At 40.8% G+C, this 20,223-nt stretch overlaps 1 protein-coding gene across 2 annotated transcripts; it reads right to left on the bottom strand.

The window, feature by feature from the left end:
* Positions 1-4,522: 4,522 nt before the first annotated feature.
* Positions 4,523-7,128, bottom strand: LOC104427630 (MDIS1-interacting receptor like kinase 2). Of its 2 annotated transcripts, none has more exons than XM_018865625.2 (3): positions 5,639-7,128; positions 4,797-5,185; positions 4,523-4,675 (listed from the first exon to the last, which is right to left on the bottom strand). In XM_018865625.2, the coding sequence occupies exons 1-3, from the start codon at positions 5,919-5,921 to the stop codon at positions 4,670-4,672; spliced, it is 678 nt and encodes a 225-aa protein (XP_018721170.2). In that variant the 5' UTR covers positions 5,922-7,128; the 3' UTR covers positions 4,523-4,669. Both variants share the same exon structure in this region; 1 of them encodes a protein (XP_018721170.2).
* Positions 7,129-20,223: the final 13,095 nt, after the last annotated feature.

Genomic DNA, 20,223 nt, shown 5'->3' with positions numbered 1-20,223 from the left:
CATTCATTAAATTAGTCCATTTTGATGTTCTTTAGGGGAATTGGTTGATAAAACATGTAAGAGTCATCATGCAAAACCCTTTTAAAAAAAAAAAAAAAAACTCAACAGCTTTAAGTATGTCAACTTCAAACAGTTTTCTATACTGCAAAATGATTTTAAGCATTCATTCAAGGATTCCTCTACAATGGGAATTGCCTTAGCAGTTGATGTCTTTGGATTGTCCCTATCATTCAAGACTGAAAATCCACGTTTGCCCCTGCACAAGAGAACGTGCATCAGTATGATACTATGCAACATCAAAGTAAATTCAAATTGCACATCCATTTTGGCTCGGGTTGAGACTTTCTCCCAGTCTGGTCACTACCAAAACCTATTATGCCCCCAATTTGTCAACTCTTCCACCATGGAATGATGGTCCTCTTTTACTTGCCCCAAATCTTTTTCATTACAAGTGCGCTCTAAACCTGTTAATCACAAGTCAAATTTATGATCATTGAAACTTGATACGCCGTTCTCAGATGTCCCTTGTCATAACAAGTTATAGAATCATGTTCTGAGACAAGAAGCAAATGAGTCAAACAAACAAACGAGTTTAATCTGCTACGAGCTTTGGGAAAATGCTTTTTTTTTTTTTTACAATGAAATGCTTTTGTTTTAAAAAAAAAAAGGTTTTTGGGAGGAAACATGAGAAAGTCCAGCCCTCAGGATTTTTCCATGGATGATATTTTCTTTCATGGTTGGATATCGTCATTGAGCTGGTTTGGAGTACCCCATCATGTATAGAACATTGGAATACTATTACCAGAATTTTTTTCTATCCTAATACAACTAAAAATTTGGGACTATTTTATAATAATTATCTGGCTATATTAGAACACCAATGCTAGTTGCATGACAAGTTTGGGTGATAAACATACTACTTCTAGATGGTATTCACTTGAGGATGTGTTGTATCTTGGGCAAGTAAGAAACAGACATGCATTACTCACTTAATAACATAATCCGAATCCGCTGCTTTAGCAGCAACTAGGAAAGAGGCTAAATGAATTAGAAGTTTGTTGTTGAACATCAAAATATGGCCTAATCCTATGCCTTCTATTTCTATCCATTATGATAGTCATGTTACTTTTGGCAAAAGCTTATAGTAGCACTTATAATGATAAGTCTACTCATATCAATCTAAGACATCAGTGCGTAAGACAATTGATTCAAGATGATACCATAAAAATTATCTATGTGAGGTCAAGCAGAAATTTGGTCAATCCCTTTACAAAGGCTTTAACAAAGGACATAGTAAATATGACCTTAAAAGAAATGGGGCTGAAACCTTTTAATAAAATCACTAAATATAACCCGACCTAATAGTAGAATATCACTAGCTATAATGTTAATGGGTAAAAAACAAGTTACTAATGATGATTGTTTAATACTGACATTAGCTCATATGTGAGAAGACAGTATCATTTCTTCCATTTTATGGGCTGAATTATATTCTCAATGAAATATAACACAAATCAGTAATGTGTTTATTAGTAACATAAGTGGTGCCGCTTCTTTCAAGCATAAGGCCATAGAGTTAAATAAATTATAAACTTCTTGATGAAACAAGAGCTTAGTATATACGATATATTCGATTCTATTATTAAAGTGACAAGTTTAAAGTATAGCTATTTTATAAAATTTTGAGATGCATCCACTAAATAAAGTTTTAACTCAAAAGAGACTTTTATGTATGTATATTTATGTCATGGAAATTTTGGTTGTATTTCTTTTTAAAAATTTTATTTTTGTATTTATGTTTTATAAACAAAGTAGGGGATTGTACCTACTCGTAGGCAGCCTAGTTTGTTAGGGCTTAGTCGACTTTGAGGTCTTGGCTTCGATTTCCTAACTGGTTGATTGCGACTTAAGTGAGGGGCCGGGGTTAAAGGATCCCGTGCTAGTCCCCCTCAAGGTATAGTCGCTGGTCTTCACTGGCTGGTGTCCGGTGGGGGCCGTGAGCACCCGTATGGTGTGCCAAGGCAAATCCTCGGTATCAAAAAATAAATAAATAAATAAAGTGGGGGATTGTTGGTGAAATAAACTAAGAGGTGCATTGTCCCACATCGAAAAGATGTGAGTGCGCACGCATAGCACTTGACCATAATGGTAGAATACTTCTACTATAACCTACTCTTTTTCATTCGATAAGTAGATTCAAGAAGAGAATAGTTTTACTTATGCTTCGTTTATTTCACAAAATATAAATGATTTAGAAAATATTTTCCTAAAAATGGTTGATTGTGTTGCTTGAAATAATTAGTCAATAAAAAATATTTTCATTGTCACGACAATTTATATCCTAACATTTTCAAGGATAATGAAAAAAAATGCATTCGTTCATCATTGTAAACGATAAAAGTAATTATTTTAAAAAATATATTTTTCAAATCATTCATTTTTGAGAAACGAATGCACCATTATAGTTGGATTTAATTGCAAATATCGTAGAAGACTGTTGGCAACTGCTAGGATATAAACCATAGAATCATAAAATACACATTAATGAATGAATTCTAAATATGAAATTTGAAAGTACAAAATTATTTTCAATGAAAGTTTGAAAAAAAAAAAACAAATAAGCTAAAAACATTTGTCTTATATTAAAAAAACAAAAGCAAGAGGATGAAAAAAGGGCCTTAGCTTTGCATAAAGGAAAATGAAGGAAAAAAATCGAAAAGAATCGAAAAAGATTTTTAGAATCTACGCCTACTAAATCACAAATGGGGAATGATTCATTTACCTTGTAGGTAGTTAGGGCTACCCACCATCGGTCGTTTACAATTCCTAAGGAGCGACCATGCTTTACCTGTTTCATCATCTCCAAAAATTGCCCTCGGCACGAAGAAGCATAGGATGGCGACTACTGCTCGCTTCGCCGAGCTTTTTTTTTTTTCTTTTTTGGTCAACGCTCGGTCGAGCTTCATCAAGTGACTCTCGCCGCGTGGAATGGCTCCACAAGTGTCTTTCATGGTGGAAGCTGTGGTTTATCATTGCGACAAAATTAGGGACATCAATTGCGAGGAGTGCACAATTTGCTTCGGGTTTCTTTCGTGAAAGGAGACGGAGTGTTGGGTGCTCAACCGCAACCACGCGTACTACAAGAAGCACATTGAAAAACGGCTCGATCAATGTTCGAATTGCCCACTTTGCCGGGCGCCATTTGGGCACAGATTTTACCAGCATTATGGCTCCTATGTTTTTGGTCAGAACGAGGGCTTGGTTGGTTTATGGATCCGGTCGATATTTTCCATTTCAATAAGCAGTTCGGGTTATTCACTTGATCAATGTAATTCATATTGACCCTCATTTCTCATTTTGGCCAAACTGATTGAATTGATTTTTTATCCTTCATCTTCTTTTTTATCCAACTACATCACCTTGACAAATATAAGTATTCTTGTAGGACCAACCATTTCGATATGCCCGCATTTTTCAACAAAGATTTTGAATGGTTAGCTTTTATCAAAATCTTATTCTAAATGTTCTGATTCGTGAATAGTAAAAAAATAAATAAAGGCCTTGATAGTTTTTGTACCTTTTCAATTTTCCTATGCAATTTTTCTTGACCAATGTAGCCTCTCAATAATATGTATTTTTCCTTTTTTGAGATTGATCATCCCATTGTACAAGCAAATGGAAATGTTGACGTGACCGTTAATTTGTCGCTATTCGCTGACATATTGTCCTGCATAGCTTCTAATTTTTTTTTTTTTGGTGAAAATTTTCCTAATAAATTGAAAACACTATAAATATATGTAAAAATAAAGAAAATGAAAATAAAAGCTTATGAAAATAGAAGAAAATAAATATAAAGACATACAAATTTCCACAAAGCAAAACAACAAAAGTTGCCACATTGCAACCTTTATCGCTTGTGGCCACAGTGGCGGCTGCCCCTAGGCAGCACGAGGCGGGTCAGTGACCCTACGAGATCTTGCGTGCGCAAATAACAGTTCCATAAACTATTAGTTAAGTGAGAGGATAAAAAATCAACACTAGGTTTCTAATCAATAATATTTTATTAAAACAAAAAAGTTTAAATCGTGTCTTGCAGTGTCGAGGAAAAGCTTCCAAGCCAGGACAAAACCACTCACTTAATATGAATAATGTGCTCTAATTCTTGTTTAAGCTTTCAACCGAAATGGTGTCCGATGGAGAATGAGTGGCATTTTTTCATTATGCTTCAAAAGAAAAAAAAAATCAAGTATTACAGTTTTGCAATTACAAGTTCACACATATCCCTAAAATATATCAAAGATTTAATTGGACCAACCGAAAGTTTCAAGACAATAGTGAACATTACTTAAAATTGATTTAATTGTACTAATCGAAAGTTCAAATATGACACTACACATCGATAAAAGTTTACATATTGCTAATACTATTATCTCTTATAGGAATAGAAACTAGATGTTCTTTGCATCTCATATTAGAGAAGGCAAGATATGTTTTCTTTTTTTTTGGTCGAAAAAAGGCAAGAGATGTTGATCCACTGCATTTCGTAAATTCACTTCCCGATCACTCGGCAAAAGGAAGGAAATAATTGTGAAACGGGAGCTTCCCAAAAGTCTTCCCATACTTATTTCTAGTACCACGACTTCAAACTCTTGTAATGTTCATAGAGAAGTTACCTCTGTAGTGAAAATAAGAAATCACTTGGTTAGGATTAGTGAGAATTAGGAAAATATTCAAAAGGCGATCGTCATCATAATTGAAAACCAAGCACAATAGCATATGAAATCTTGAAATCTTACCATCTCCTGGAATGCTCCAATTCTTTTGACATTAAGAATGCGAAGTTGCTCTAAACTGACTGTAGAGAGTGGCATATCCAGAGGTACTTGAAAGCGAACCTCACGTGAGACTTGTCCCATGGTCGGTCTAAGCCTCGGATTGGCTTGCAAGCACTCAAACGCTAGCTTGGCAATCAAGACCACATCCTGCGCATCTCGAAGGCCAAGTCCTGAAGGCGAGAGTCGTTGATCTAGCACATCCTTCAACATCATCGACTCAGTTTGGGCGGATGATGAATACTCCCAAGAGATATGATCTCCTGGATGCTTTCCCATGATTGCCTCTAATGCAACAACTCCAAAGCTATATACATCACACTTTTCTGTAGGAACTGTGGAATAAGCCAGCTCTGCAAGTGGAGAATCCATTGTTTTTTAAATCTCGATCATAAGTTGTATTCAAGTTGACAACATTACTTCTCATGCCGTGACGTATGACAATTACAATTGCAGATTTCTACTTAATCTACACTTGCAACACTGATTTGAGTTATGGGAGTTTATGATTTGGCAAAGTTCAACAATTTTTGTTTGATGCTTAAAATACGAGCATCATCTCGGTAACACGAATTAATATCCTTGAAATGGATTGATTATGATGTTTTCCTCATTTTCCAATTCTTACTTATGAGGAAAATCGAAAAGCTTTTTTCATCAATACTGAACTTGAAAGCTCTAAAATAATACAGCAAATCTCCATAAGACAATTAAATACCTAATGAATTGCAGTAAACTAGTAAAAATTCAATTATAAAAGCATAACACCGAATGCCATTGAAATTAAACCAAAAATGACAAAGTACCTGGAGCAATATACCCAATGGTGCCAGCAATAGCAGTCCAGTTTGATGAATCCGGCCTCAATAGTCTTGCAGTGCCAAAATCAGAAACACGAGCCTCGTAATTGAGATCCAATAGAATGTTGTTACTGGTCAAGTCCCGATGTAATAACGAAGGTGAACATTCGTGATGCATATTGGACAATGCGTCCGCAACTCCTCGGACCACATTTACCCTCTTGTCCCATTGAAATTCTCCAGCTCTTTCATCATCGTTCAAAACTGTCCTCAAGCTTCCTCTTTCCATGTACTCATACACCAAAAAACAACATTGGGCATGAAAGCAGAAGCCATAAAATTTCACGATGTTGCGGTGACGTATATTTGTTAAGGCTTGAATTTCCCTTTCAAATGGTATCAAATCAATGATCTCACTATCTTCTTGGGATGACAATGTTTGCTTTATAGTAAATGTTTGACTTTATGATATCTCAGCTTTATAAAACAATTCCATATGCTCCTTCATCCACGTAGTACATGGAATCAAATCCTTTCGTGGCCTCCACGATTCGATCATAGAAAACATTTCCATCATAACTCACAATACTCTTGAAATCCAAATCATTTGCCCGCTCATTGTTCTCTCTCTTCATAATCCTTCTTCGATGATGATTGATGATTCCAAGAATAATCAAGGTGCCAGAGAGAAGTAGAAATCCCAAGAACGAGAGAATGAGGATTACTATGATTCTAGCTTCAATGTGTAGATTACGTTTCTTGTTCCCAGTAGAATTGCAGTTCGGTAAACCAACAACATTTCCACAAAGCCCTTTGTTATGTTGAATTGCCTCAAATGGAGCTTCATTGAAAGCCTTGACATTAGGGAGAGGACCTTCCAGGTCATTATAGGAAACATCAATAGAAATCAAGGACAACATATCTCCAAAACTATGTGGGATGGAACCAAACAAGCTATTGTGGGAGATATTTAGAAATTGCAAGTTTCTAAGCTCCGCAAGCTCGCTTGGGATATTTTCAGACAAAATATTATAACTCAAACCAAGAACCTCAAGGACTTGTGTGTTACCTATCTCAGGAGGAATGCTTCCCTGGATTTTGTTTCTACTCAAGTTTAAGCTCAACAAATGTTTGCACGAGCCTAGTTGCATCGGTATATATCCACTCAAATTGTTTGATGCCAAGTTCAGCTTTTCCAAATAGGATAAAAGTCCAATCTCAATTGGGACATTACCTGTGATCGCATTGTTGCTTAGATCAAGATCCAACAACATGGACAAGCTACCCATTTCCCTTGGAATCTCTCCCCTAAAATTATTTGAAGAAAGGTTCAGTTCCTGTAACTTAGCCATCCTTCCAAGTATTGCGGGTATCTCACCAGAGAGGTCATTGTTTGATATCCTTAAACTCATCAAATTACTACAATGCTCCCATTTCCATGAAAGTTCACCTCTCAAATGATTGTGGCTCAAGTCCATAAAAGTTAGATTCAGATATATTCCTGGAATCTAGGCTAAACTACTCTTTCAATGCTAGAAATAGCCGATCCACAATCCCAACAACATAGTTAGGAATTCATAACCACAAATCAATAAAACAATCAGCAATCACATGCATTGCATAAGCGTTCCTATATAACTATCCCAAGGTCTCAATGCGCCTTATCATTCCAAGTAATGACCATGCTCTGATACCAGCCAAGTGGGATTGTCATGCTTCGACACACTCCAAACGTGCGCCATCCCTTGCTATCAATCATTCACTTAGGTTATTTGCTTGTGACGTCCCAAGAGGCGTCATCGACCCATTCGTATTATCAACCATATATGCAAGCAGAAGCAAAAATAAATCACCCAACCAACAAATAAGGATAGTTCAAACCACACTTAGATAGATACATATGCATCATATAGTCATCACATCATACAAACCATATACACATAGCTTAAACACACAAGCTCAAACATAACTCGCTTCGCCACATTGAATTCCAAAAGCGTAGCTATGACCTTCTCCAAAAAGGGTCTCGGGTAAGCCAACATTTCTAGTACTACGAGAGTGGCTCCAAAAAGTGATACTAACCCCACTACCACCTAACTTGCTAACGGCTGCATATACCAAGGCTTTGGCTGGATGATCACATTGGGGTCGATCTCTAGATTGGACATAGCCCCATTGAGTACATCCACATCCATAGCATCCCAGCTAATACCTCGTGATCCTCCTGTAGCCGAGGTTCCATCAAAACCTCATATGGGCCCGTGGACATCGTCCTCTATCCAAAATTGCCATGATGTAAAGTGGTGAGCCACCAAATTAGGGAGTCTCTTATCGACCCAAATAGCCATGACGTAGCGCATATAACGTGCATCAGTCCCCTCAATTAGATAATCAATCACTTCTTAGCTATGCTCAATGGGGAGCCCAAACCTGATTTGACGGAAGGGCTCAAACATTCTTAGGGCCAGTAAACATTTAACAAATATCAGTGAGGTAAAACTCAATTAGTAACTTTCGGAAGTCCATGATAATCTATCGCTTAAACCCACTTATCACATCTAAGCGTCATTTGACCTTAATTTAGTCCTAAAATAAGTCCTAAGTACAACAACCCTAATCAAAGGCTAGAGAGCCACTCATACCCAAATCCAAACTCGACAAGCTATGAGGAAGGAATGGCAAGGCTGGACGGGCATCGACGATGGTCAGTCATGCCTCCACAGCTCTCGATGAAGGGCTGGATGGCGTCATGGAGGAGGTACAACGGTGGTAAGGCGGGCAAATAGCCTTTGGGCTTCATGGGGGAACCAAACTGAGAGAAAAGAGGAGAGGGAGGTTGCGGTGAGGCTAGATAGCTTCCTCCTTGACTCTACGATTTGGTATGGTGACAAGAACTGCGGTTCAACGACGGGTGTGTGTGGTGGATGGTGGTCGGTGAGGGAATGAGAGGAAAAAGCATGCAAAGGAGATGGAATAGAGAGGGTGGTGGTTTGGCCAAGCTCAAAAGGGAGAGGAAAGATGAGAGTGAGTGCCAAAGTGAACAAATGAGAGAAGAAAAAGAGAGGTGGTGGTTGTGGGTTTTGGGGGAGAGAGAGAGAATGAGGAAGATTTGGTCATTAATGTTTAATACTATCCAATCCTATGAAATCCTCTCATCCAACTATGGGATTTCCTCTTGAAGAAGAAAGATCCAAGTCATTAATAAAGAGATATTCACACATGGGCTAATAGGTCTAGGTTAAGCTTTAGACTAGGCTAGGTTGTTCCATCTAATTTTCTCCAAGCTTGTGGCCGCCCCCTTCCTTGGCCAATTTCACTCTCGCCCCTTGGTCTTTAGCTTTGAAGAGATGTCAATTTGGTCTTTACAATGAGATTTGCGCACTATCCATGCACATGTGTACATTAAATGCTTAGATCTCATAAGGCTAAGGTGGGCTAAGAGGTCCATAGTCCTCTTGGGCTGCTCATCTCCTTTGGCATGGGGCCTTGGGCTGCCCAACATGGGCGTGGCCCCTATTGGGCAATCCAATGCGGGCTTAGGCCCATTAGGCTATCCAATGCAGGCTTGGGCCTACTTGAGTCATCATTTGCAGCATGTTTCCACTTTCACAAATTTTAGTATTCCACAATGAGAAATCAAGTTTATGCCCCATAATAGCCTTCTTAATGTTTTCATGGTCTACCGCTCGTCATCAAAATCCCACTTTAAAGACTTGCCACCATTGGAATTGTTTTGAAAATCGAGGTCGGATCGAGGGTGTCACATTTGTTGAGTGCTGAATTAATTCTGTCTTATAATCTTCATAGAAGAAATAGAGTACGCATTGCCAAAAATTATATGCAGATGGCCTAATCCATCCTCTTTTTTTTTTTTGGTAAGGTAAGTAATATATTGACTTTTAACCAAAACTATACAACAGGGGTTCACAGCACCAAAAAACTTACACTCATAATGACAAACGTGTCATAAGGAGTGGAAGGGTGTCAAGAAGAAAGGGAAACATAAGCTGCCAAAACAACGACAATGAAACAACCAAACAGTGGCAGGACCAGCCAAACAGTGGCAACAAACAAGAAGGGAAAAAGGAAAGGGAAACTAGACAACAAACGGTGGCAACCCTCACACAAGCGACAACAACCTCTCGAAGAACTAGATCTAGCCCCCAACGCTAAGTCCTCCCAACCACAACAGCAGCAAATAACCTTCGAAGAAAATGGCTAGAACTAACCCCCAACTTCGCCGAGTGCACCTACCTACACCTCAAGACAACGACAACCCTCAAGCAAGCTAAGAGGAAACCTGACACAATGTAGCAACCCTCAAAACAAAGATTACATAGGAAGATCAAACGCCTCGAGAGAGAAGATAGAGGGATCAAGTCCCCAACACCGTTGTAGCCGCCTATTCATTGGAGTATCCGTAATGTGGTTGAAGGAGAGAGCCTTGTCTTTGACAACTTTGATGAGATGTTGCTTCAAAGCTGGAATAAACAAGGCTTGGCCTTGGAAGAGGATATTATTCCTAGTCTTCCAAATCACATGACAAAGAGCACCAAAAAAGAACCGTGAAATGGCTTGATAAAAGTCACTTCTAGAGAGGAATTTGGTGGCCCAAAGAAGGTTATCCATCCACTATCTGTTCTACCATGGGATGTTACACTTAGTAGCCCAAAACGAAGCAAGGGCAGTAGAGACATGGCAACCAAAAAAAGATGGTCGATAGAGTCTGGTTTTGAGTTGCAAAGGACACATGACACATCCGCAATTCTACCATAAGACAATAAAAAAAACCTGGCTAGGAAGCCTATTTCTTGTAATGAGCCATAGATGGAATTGGTACCGAGGGACGAGCGTCCTATTCCAGACGAACGAGTACCACAGGACCAAGCTGCCTTTTCGACATATTGCTTCCCAAGCAGATGCAATGGAGAACGTTCCCGAGGAGTGCTCCAACCAAGTAAACTTGTCAGGGAAAAGTGCAAGCGATGGGAGTGGATGCGTCCATGATTGGAGGATGGCCTTGGTTGCTTGGCCCGGTGCAGAAAATAAATCCGCAACCTTAGCCTACCTAGAAAGACCCAAGCAGTAAATAAAAGTGTCCAAGAAGAACATATTTAAGGATCCACGTGGATGCCAAGGGTCGAACCATAGAGAAATGGATCGACTGTTCCCAACCCACCAATTGAAGCAATGCTGGAAGTTCTTCCTAAGATCAAGTAACTTCCTCCAAGCCCATGAGTAAAACCTTGGCTTCATAACTACCTAAAAGTTCTTATTTTTAAGTAGGTGGAGTGAATCCACTTACACCAAAGGGATTCCTTATCCGTGAAGAGAATCCATATATGTTTCAGCATGGCCGTAGTGTTATAGTCGCGAAGCTTGTGAATACCAAGTCCTCCTTTTTCTTTCAGGAGGCAAACGTCATCCCACGCGACTTTCGCACCTCCAAACCCAAGGCTCGGACCCTTCCAGAGAAATTGTTGGAAAATTTGTTCTATTCGGTCCAGTACTGTTCTAGGTAACATGAAGACACTAGACCAAAATACTTGTATGGAGTGGAGAACTGACCTAATAAGCTGAAGGTGGCTAGCAAACAAAAGAAAGCGTTGTATCCAAGATTGCACTCTTGAAGTTAAAATGTTGACCAGGGCATTACAGTCAGACTTATGAAGACGTGATGTGATGATGGGAACTCTAAGGTATCGGACAGGTAGAGAGCCCTCCCTAAAGCCGAGAACCTGAATAATTTGGGCACGAGTTAAACTGGTTCCACCCGCAAGGAAAACATCACTTTTATTCAAGTTAGGTTTCAAGCCACTCCAAGAAGAGAAGATAAGGAGCCCGTTGTTAAAGCAAGAGACATATGCTAAATTCGCTTCACAGTGCTGGAGAAAACTTTCTTGAGTGTTTTGAAGTTGACAAAATGTTTCCATCAGTCTAGTTTGAAGACTTGCAGACTCTTCCATCAAAGTCTGAAGACCTCCGGACTGCCAGACTCAAGACTCAAAATCTATCCTCATTGATAGTTTCTAAACCATCGAAGAAGGCTTATCCAGAACTGAATGTTTCGTTAAGGATTTGATTCTATCGACTGGAAAAGATTTCTTGGCTGGATACAGCATGTCAGAATCCATTATTCAAATTGAGATTGATTCAGGGATTTTGGATCCGTTGATTGGTAAAGTATACTTGGAAGGTTCTACTTATGGAAACCTAGATCCTAATTGTATGGGCGAGCAGGATTTGTGGGCTATTGTCATATTCCTTAAATAACTCAAAATCTTCCTAATTGATTCTGTCCAATGGGTAGATTGGAAAAACTCATTTGGTAAGTGCCAACGGGTGTGATGGCATGAAGGAGTATATAAGGAAGACGTTTCAGTTGTTCGAGTGTGTGCGCAATAGAAGAATTCCAAAGTCTGAAACTTCTTGTTCTTAGTCAATTCATTTGTTGAACGAAATCTTGTACTCAAAAGAGAGTCTATATCTTTGTGAGACCTTGAGGAAGTGTAGTAGAGTCTTACGCTATGGAATCAAGGAAGAGCTTTATTGTAACAACTTTTTTTATTCATAGTGAAATCCAACCAGTGGGCTATCAGTCGGAAGAGTTGACGTAGGCTTGGATTAAGCTGAACCATTATAAACTCTGTGTTCTTATTCTCTTCCCTAAGCTCTTTTACTTTGATCGTAACTTAATTTGTTTACAAGAGCATAATTTCCTTTTCATAATCTATTGTTGATTAGTGTTGCACACTTCTCTCGGGAAATTTGTTTTTGCACCTATTCACCCCCTCTAGGTGCTCATACTAGCTTTCACACACAGAAGAGAAACACATCATCTACAAAGAATAGATGAGAAAGGTTTGTTGCTTTACACCTCCATAAGTATTTGAAGCCTGGTCGTCTAGACTGAAGAATTAGAATGCCCAAGAGTACCTCTATCGCCAAAGTGAACAAGTAAGGAGACATGGGGTCTCCTTGGTGTAAGCCACGTCCACTAGGAAAAAACCCATGAAGCTCCCCTTTGATAAAAATGGAGAACTTAGGGGTATGTACGCATCTCATAATCAGTCCAATCAAATGATTAGGAAAACCAAAATGCATGGAGAATCAATTCCAAGAGGTCCCAATCAATGGTATCATAGGCTTTCTGAAAATCTACCTTGATAGCACATTTTGGTAAGTATGGATCAATGTGAAAGCCACTAAAAAGGTCCTGGGCCAGCAGGATATTATCATTGATTCTACGAACTTTGACAAAGGTATTCTGAGGAGTATCAATAATAGTTAGAAGGACAGTCGCCAATCTATTGGCTATGATCTTGGCAATCCATTTGTAAATCGTGTTGCAGCAAGCAATTAGTCTATAGTCAGACACTAAAGAAGCATTAGGAACTTTAGGCACAAGGGCTATAATTGTATTATTTACCTCATGTAATAAATTCCTGGAGATAAAGAAGTCCTTGACCGCTTCCAAGACCGAGGGTCCTATTATATCCTAGTTGGATTTAAAGAAATCAACATTGAAACCATCCGAACCGGGAGCCTTGCCGACAGCTAAGGAGAATATGGTGTCATGGATTTCCATCTCAGAAACAGGACAAGCAAGGGTATGTACTTGCTCCGCACTCAAAGAATGTCGAAGTACCTCTTGAATCTCATGTAGTGTTGGCCGAGAAGGCGGAGTAGATAGAGCCATGAGGTCCTTAAAGTGAGATACAAATACATGTCGCACCATGCCAAGATCAGTCACTATATTGCCAGAATTGTCCACCACCGAGATAATTATATTCCTCAGATGTCTTTTGTTGACAGAATGGTGGAAGAATTTGGTGTTCTGATCACCTTCCTTCAACCAATGAACTCAGGATTTCTATATATAGAAGGACTCCTCTTGAAGCCAAAGGTTGGTGAAGGTCCGGAGCTGAATCCTTTCCAGATTCGTAAAAGAGCTGTTGTTGGGGTCTTGCTGGAGAACATCCTGCGTGAGCCGTAAGGCTTGCCTTGTGTTGCCGTTCTAATAGAGATATCAGAGTAGGACTCCTTGTTGAGCTACTTGAGGCGGCCTTTCAAGGTTCTTAACTTGCAGCAAAGCTTGAACATGGGGGTACCCACCCCTTGGTTTTTCCACACCTAAGTAACAGTTGCATGAAAAGCCGGGTGTTTCATCAAAAAGTTGAAAGACTTGAAGGGTTTTCTGGAGGTAGATGGAGCCATTACTCTGATGACCATAGGAGTATGATAAAAAATGCTCGAAGCAAGGATAGAAGAAGACCAAGTGAATCGGTGGCCCACATACCTTAGGTCCTATAGTTCCGCTCGGGCTAAGCAAAACCTAAATTCATCATAAGAAGGCAGCCAAGTATCCGAACTCCCTCTAAGGTCCAAGGGGTCTCGAATAGCATTGAAATTCCCCCACCACCAACCAAGGAAGGTCCAGTATACTAGAACTGAAAAGAGAAAGCTCCTCCCATAAAGGCCGCCGATAGATGAGAGTGTGCTCCGCATATATGACAGAATGGTAGAAAACAACCCTTGTATTTAAGGACCTAAGCTTGCCATGTATAGCTCGGGCATTGGACGAAAACACATCAAAATTCATTAGAAACAAATTACAACCAACCCAAATCCTCCCTCTAGGGAATAATCATAGTTTGAGAACCATTTCCTACTTGACAACAAACCCGTTGAGATGGACAAAAGAGGGAGCGGGAAACTATGTAGCACCGACACGCGACATGACACGAGTGTCCGACACGACACGCCAACACGTCATTTCTAAAAAATAGAGAATTCCGACACGTTGCGACACGTTATATATTAAATGAATATTTTTTTAATTAATTTCATTCAAATTCATAAATAATTAATTAATTAAAAAAAGAATATAATAAATACACTAATAATATTAATAAATCAATTCATTAAAAATTCGAAAAATATATTTATAGTTGATGCAAAACATGTTTTTACCTTTAACAAAAGTTATTGATGAAACTAATAATTAATAAAAAAATTAGAATCAATTTATTTAAATAAATCCATAATTTTCGATAATAATCAAAATTTATCATTATTCAAAATTCAATACTTTTATTTTTTGAAATTATTTGTTAATCTCATTTATTTGATTTTCCCATTAAAAAAAAAACAAATCCCCAAAATCCACCCCTTTTTCCTTCGTCCATTTCCCTCCACCCCAAATTTATTTTACATTTTTTCCCTCCCCCACCAATGACAGATGGGCTGTCAACCTATCACTTCCCCTCCCCCAAAACTCAAAAGTCACGCCACTTCCTTTATCCATTTCCCTCCATCGTCCCCCTTTTTTTTATTACTTTTTATTCCCTCATAAAAACCCTAGCAAACTTTTCCTCCTCCTTCTTGGCGAACTTTTCCTCCTCCTTCTCGCCGCTTGCCGCACGCCTCATGTTGCACGACCCCCTTCCTCTCCTCTTCCTCTCGATCTTTCTCCTCCTCCTCGCCACACGACCACCATCCTCTCCACACGACCCCCTTCCTCTCCCCTTCCTCTTGATCCTTCTCCTCATCCTCCTCGTCCTCGATCCATCGCAATAGTGGTGGCTGCTCTCTCTCGCCGTCGTGGTGGTCCGTTGCATGGCTTCGTCTCGCCAGCAGGAGTTTGCTTTCTCTCTCTTCTTTCTCTCTGTTAAGCTCTTTCTCTAGCCATCTCTCGCCATCGCTCGCGGCCTCTTGCTCCCTCGCCCTCCCTAGCCTCCACCCTCCGTTAGTCTTTTGGACACGTGTGTCGAGAAATGTTGACAGCGTATCGGAAAGTCGGACATGCGGTCAACGCGTGTCGGAAAGTCAGACATGCGGTCAACGCATGTCTGATCATGTCAACGTGTCTGATACGCTCCGACACGTGTCGAACATGACACAAAAGCACCGACAACGTGTCCGTGCTTCATAGGCAGGAACTATTGGAACAAACAAGGCTCCTGACTTCTGCTTGTCTTATGGGACCCACAAGATCCCTAATATTCCATACACATATATTCTCATATATATAAACACACACACATACACACACACATAGATGGACGAGAAGATTACCGTCGCCTGCCCGCTTGCCACCTACTCGCTCACCGCCTACTAGCCACCTACTTCTGGGTAGAAGATTCAGGAGCCGAAGGCATTGGAATTGGGTTTGGATCTTGTCTAGGCTTAGCCTACTGGGGAATAGGCTTGACAGAAACAAGATTAGAATCATTTGGAGTTTCTTCTTATGGAAGAGGGGAACTGTCTAGCAGGTGGCCCTACTCATTGGAACTGCTTGCATAACTTGCATCTTCCTCAAAGTCTTCCTCTACACTAGACAAAGCGACTAGGGTGGTGGAGTCCACTGGATGAGGTGTACTAACGAAAAGGGGTGGAGCCACACCATCACAAATTTGTGGCAACTGCTGCTTCCTCAGTTTCGTCCTATAAGCAGGCGGTTGTGCTGCACTAGGAGTTGTGTGACATCCCGATTTTCCAATTCTGGTTTCAATTAAATAAGTCAGGCATTTCATCTTCGCGTCTATAGCTTTCTTCTCTGAGTTGGCCACTCACGATATAACTAGTCTATCAGGTGAAGCCGTTAAGGAATCTAAACGCAATAGACTTGAGAATTCGACCATGAATCGGCTACTCGACCGTATTAATCTGCAAGGATCATTACGACACTGTCAGAATCAAATAGAGATCAGTAATAGGTTGATTCGACTGAGATATGTGATTAGAGTGTGAGTGATTCCACCCGATCGCAATATCCTCGTCGACCGGCACTAGACCGATTTTTCTGTCGTTTTGGGTACCCTGTGTCCGTAATTGAAACCTCGAGATTTCTACGACAATCGAGAGTTGCCAAGGTGTCGAAGATGCACTTTGTGGCTTGAGAATAATCAACCACAGGTCAATTGCACAGAAAATTCCTAAAAGCTACCCGGTAGATTAGGACGCGCTAAAGTCGCGCCAAATTGAATTTAACCGTGAAATTGAACCCGATTACAGAAATTGGAAGTTCGGTCAAGTCACAATTCATTTTAGGAATGTCGACTCATCTCCAGAAGATTTATCTCGCAAACCAAGATTTTTGCGAAAAAGCAAAGTAAGGCCGTTTTTGTTCGAGATTGTCAGAGGGCTGTTTTTAATTGAATCTTCGGGATGCAAGTTGGATTATTTGATGGGAAAATGTCATGATAAGGCCGAGGACACATGGGTTAATTTAATTGAGCTTCAATTGGATGGAATTGATTGAGAATTGATTGAATTAAGTGTACAAGATTTTATGCCACGGCGGAAAATGAAATTGACCCCATTGGAATGAGGTTGTGGGAGATAGTGGAAGGTGACATCACCCATGAGGTCATGGTGGGGCCAAAGAGAGAGAGAGAGAGAGAGAGACACCGGTTCTCTCCCTCTCTCCTCCATCGAGACCTCCCCTCCATCTTCTTCACTCCGAAAGCCCAGCAACCGAAGAACGCCGGAGCGCGGCTCACTTTGTGTGTTCGTCCCAGTCGGAGGCCATCGCTTGTCCAGCCCGCACGCCTCCGTTTCCTTCTCCCTCTCCGTCGTTGCCTCTCTCCATCTCTATTCTTGCTGCTCGTGTTCTTGCTGTACGAAGAACCCAAAGCAAGTCGAAGAAAACCTCGGCAGCTCCCTCTTCCATCGTAGCCGGCGGTAGGAACGGCGGCCGGCGGCGCCGCTCGTCTCCGTGCGCCACCGCGACGCCGTCGCCCTACCCGCGCATCTCCGTCCGTCTCAGTCTCCATCTCACCGGCTCCTCTGTTCCAGCAACCATTCTAGATCTGGGGAAGCTCAGCCGGAGCCGTCCAGCTCACCTCCGGCCACTGTGAAGCCCCGCCTAGGTCCGGTTTGGTCTCCCCCGTCCATCTAAGCCCTTATGCGCCTCAACCGGTGCCGGATCCGCCCTCAACCAGCAATGGACAGAAGCTGGAAAAATGGGTATGGCAGCGGCTATTTGGCCCGTTTTGGCTGGCTTCCCGACCTCGGAAGCTAGGCCCGCCTTGGAGACTATCGACCCTCGCGTCGTCCTTGTCTTTTTGAGCCGTTCGGATCGTTAATCGGGTGAGTTTATCCTCTAATTCTTGCTTAGTAAGTTAATGACGCTTAAGGGGTGTTTTGATTAGTCTAATTAGGTTTATGTGATTAAATTAGATTATTTTAATGTAAATTAGATTAGTTGTATGATTAGTTTAATTGGTGTTTAATTAGGGCTAATTGTATGATTAAATTAGTGTAATCTTGTTTAAGCCCTAATGAATTATTTCAAATTTATAAATATTATTTTATTAAATTATATTATTATAATATAATATTTAATTATTTAATTTTCGTAATTAAATTTAATTATTTAATAATTTCGAAAATTATGCCGCGATGGTAGGTCGTTAGAATTTCGCGATCATTTTGCGGTGCGGTCGGTTTGTGTTAATTGTAAGCTTAAATTGAGAAATTGAGTGATTGATGGTTATGGTTAATTATTCCAAAAGTGTGGAATTTAGTGATATTGACGAAGTTTTGGTATTTAACTTGAAAATACCCGGTGTTGGCTTTTGGCACCGTAATTGGTTGGTAGGTTCAATTTGTATCGATTGATTGAATGTATGTTTATGTGGGGATTTATCCCAAAGTTGATTAGTGTTGGTTTTTGATGGGAATATGACCGTGAGAGGTTGTGAGTTGAACCTAGAAAGCCATCAAATCTAAATTATGCCGAGTGGAGCCGTAATGCCACTACATATGCATTGCCGAGTGGGGCCGTAAAGCCACTACATATGTATTGCCAAGTGGGGCCGTAATGCCACTACATATAACATTGCCGAGTGGGGCCATAATGCCACTACATATAGACTTGCCTGTAAGGCCGTGATTGAGAGTCGAGAATGAATAGTCAGAATGACCGTGTGATGAGTTCGATGACATGTAATCGATTAAGTCGATTGATCGCTGAATCGATCCGAGTAATTGAATTGTTTGGATGATGTGCTTGTCAATATTTATTGATTAAAGCGATGTGCGGGGAAAGGCGAGGCGGTAAGCCTCTACATCCTATTTGTGTGGCTAGAGCACCCTGAGGCGTATTTTCTTCTTAATTGAGTTTTAGAGGGTAGGACTCGCTGAGATAATATTTCAGGTCCCTAAATGGCGGTTCCTCCAGAGCAGTTTGGTCGGCCAAAGAGTGTTAATGAGCATGTAATTGATGTCCCTACTCCCGAGGGCCAAGGCGCCTGGATCTATGAACTTGTGAGGACTACTGTCTGGGTCGATGCGGGTTTACCTCAGAGGATACCCCATCGATTCAGGGCATGGTACCGAAGCGGGTACAATGGACCCAGGGAGGGTCCTCTTCAGGATGTTGAGGTTCCTGCGTCAGTGTCAGAGGTTGTTTATGGTGAGGGTAATGCTAACTCTCCTGATGGTGCGGTGGTGAACCCAAGTCCAAGTCTCCATGAGACTCCAGGGTCTTCAGTTGATGGTCCGATCGTTTAGTGGTGCAGTAACCCTTCTTCTTGTAGACTTTTTTGTGTAAATAAGACTAGTAATGTAAATGATCTAGTAAGTTGTGTATAAAGAAGTGTGGGTTGGCTTTGAAAGTATGATCCTGCTTTTCTATCCCAATTGAGTTTTTGTTTGAGGATTATTTATTCGCTTCCGCATGTGCAATAGAAATGAATGGGTCGGTGACGTGTCCTGGGAAGTCGCATTTCTATTGACTGCAGTGGGATGTGCGCGTGCTCGAGGTTCGGGGCGTGACAAGTTGCATCACCTAACTTCAAAGAAGGGGTAGGGTCTGCTTCATTTCGCCTGTATGAAGGCTTTTTCTTATTTAGCCGGGCTTGCTTCCAACCTTCCTCAAAGGTACATGGAATAGAGGCCGAATCTAGAGGAGTGGCAAGAACCAAGCTCTGGGTGGAGGGGACATCACGGGCTGGAGCTAGCTAAGTGGCCATGACGGGATCCGAGGGGATTACTTGGGCCTGACATTTGTGGCCAAATGTGCCACAAGTTAGGCATGAGACAAGCCTCCATTCATACTCAACAGCCACAGTATGGGTTTCCCCATTTGATATAATATCCACCGAGTCACAGCGTGGTTTCTTGGTGGATATCTCCATGCATACCTTGGCAAATGAGATCATCTTCACTTGCTCAATTATAAGATCAACATATAGAGGTTTACTAATAGCACTCGCCATTGCACTTATTCCTTGAGCAGACCAGAAGGCATAAGGGATGTTTTTCAACCAAACCCATACCGGAATAGAGGAGTGGTTGTCCTTCTTTAACTCAAGAAAATGGTGCCATTGTTGAAGGATAAGTGGGACCCTGGCCACAGTTAATGGACCCCCATCCAAAATTTTCCTACATAAATCTTGGTCCGAGATGTGGAAGAAATAGAAACCTTGGTTGTTAGCCATAATATCAGCAAGATGCTGTCCCCAAGCATGCTTCAATGCTGCTTCAATAAGCTTGAATGAGAGTCTCTTCCCAACAAAGTACCCAACAATACATTCATGCCACTTTGGGCCAGTGGCTTGTAAGATCTCATTTGATAAATTTAC

This window comes from Eucalyptus grandis, chromosome 11, assembly GCF_016545825.1.
Source record: "Eucalyptus grandis isolate ANBG69807.140 chromosome 11, ASM1654582v1, whole genome shotgun sequence".
Classification (NCBI taxonomy): domain Eukaryota; kingdom Viridiplantae; phylum Streptophyta; class Magnoliopsida; order Myrtales; family Myrtaceae; genus Eucalyptus; species Eucalyptus grandis.
The sequence above is the reverse complement of the archived record's forward strand: the minus strand, read 5'-3'. Positions and strand labels throughout refer to the sequence as shown.

Bases quoted from the DNA above. Each gene is read 5' to 3' on its own strand.
- LOC104427630 (XM_018865625.2), bottom strand. From the start codon at position 5,921: ATGGAAAGAGGAAGCTTGAGGACAGTTTTGAACGATGATGAAAGAGCT. The intron at 5,186-5,638 runs GTACTTTGTCAT...CTCCACTTGCAG, and splicing joins CATTGGGTATATTGCTCCAG to AGCTGGCTTATTCCACAGTT.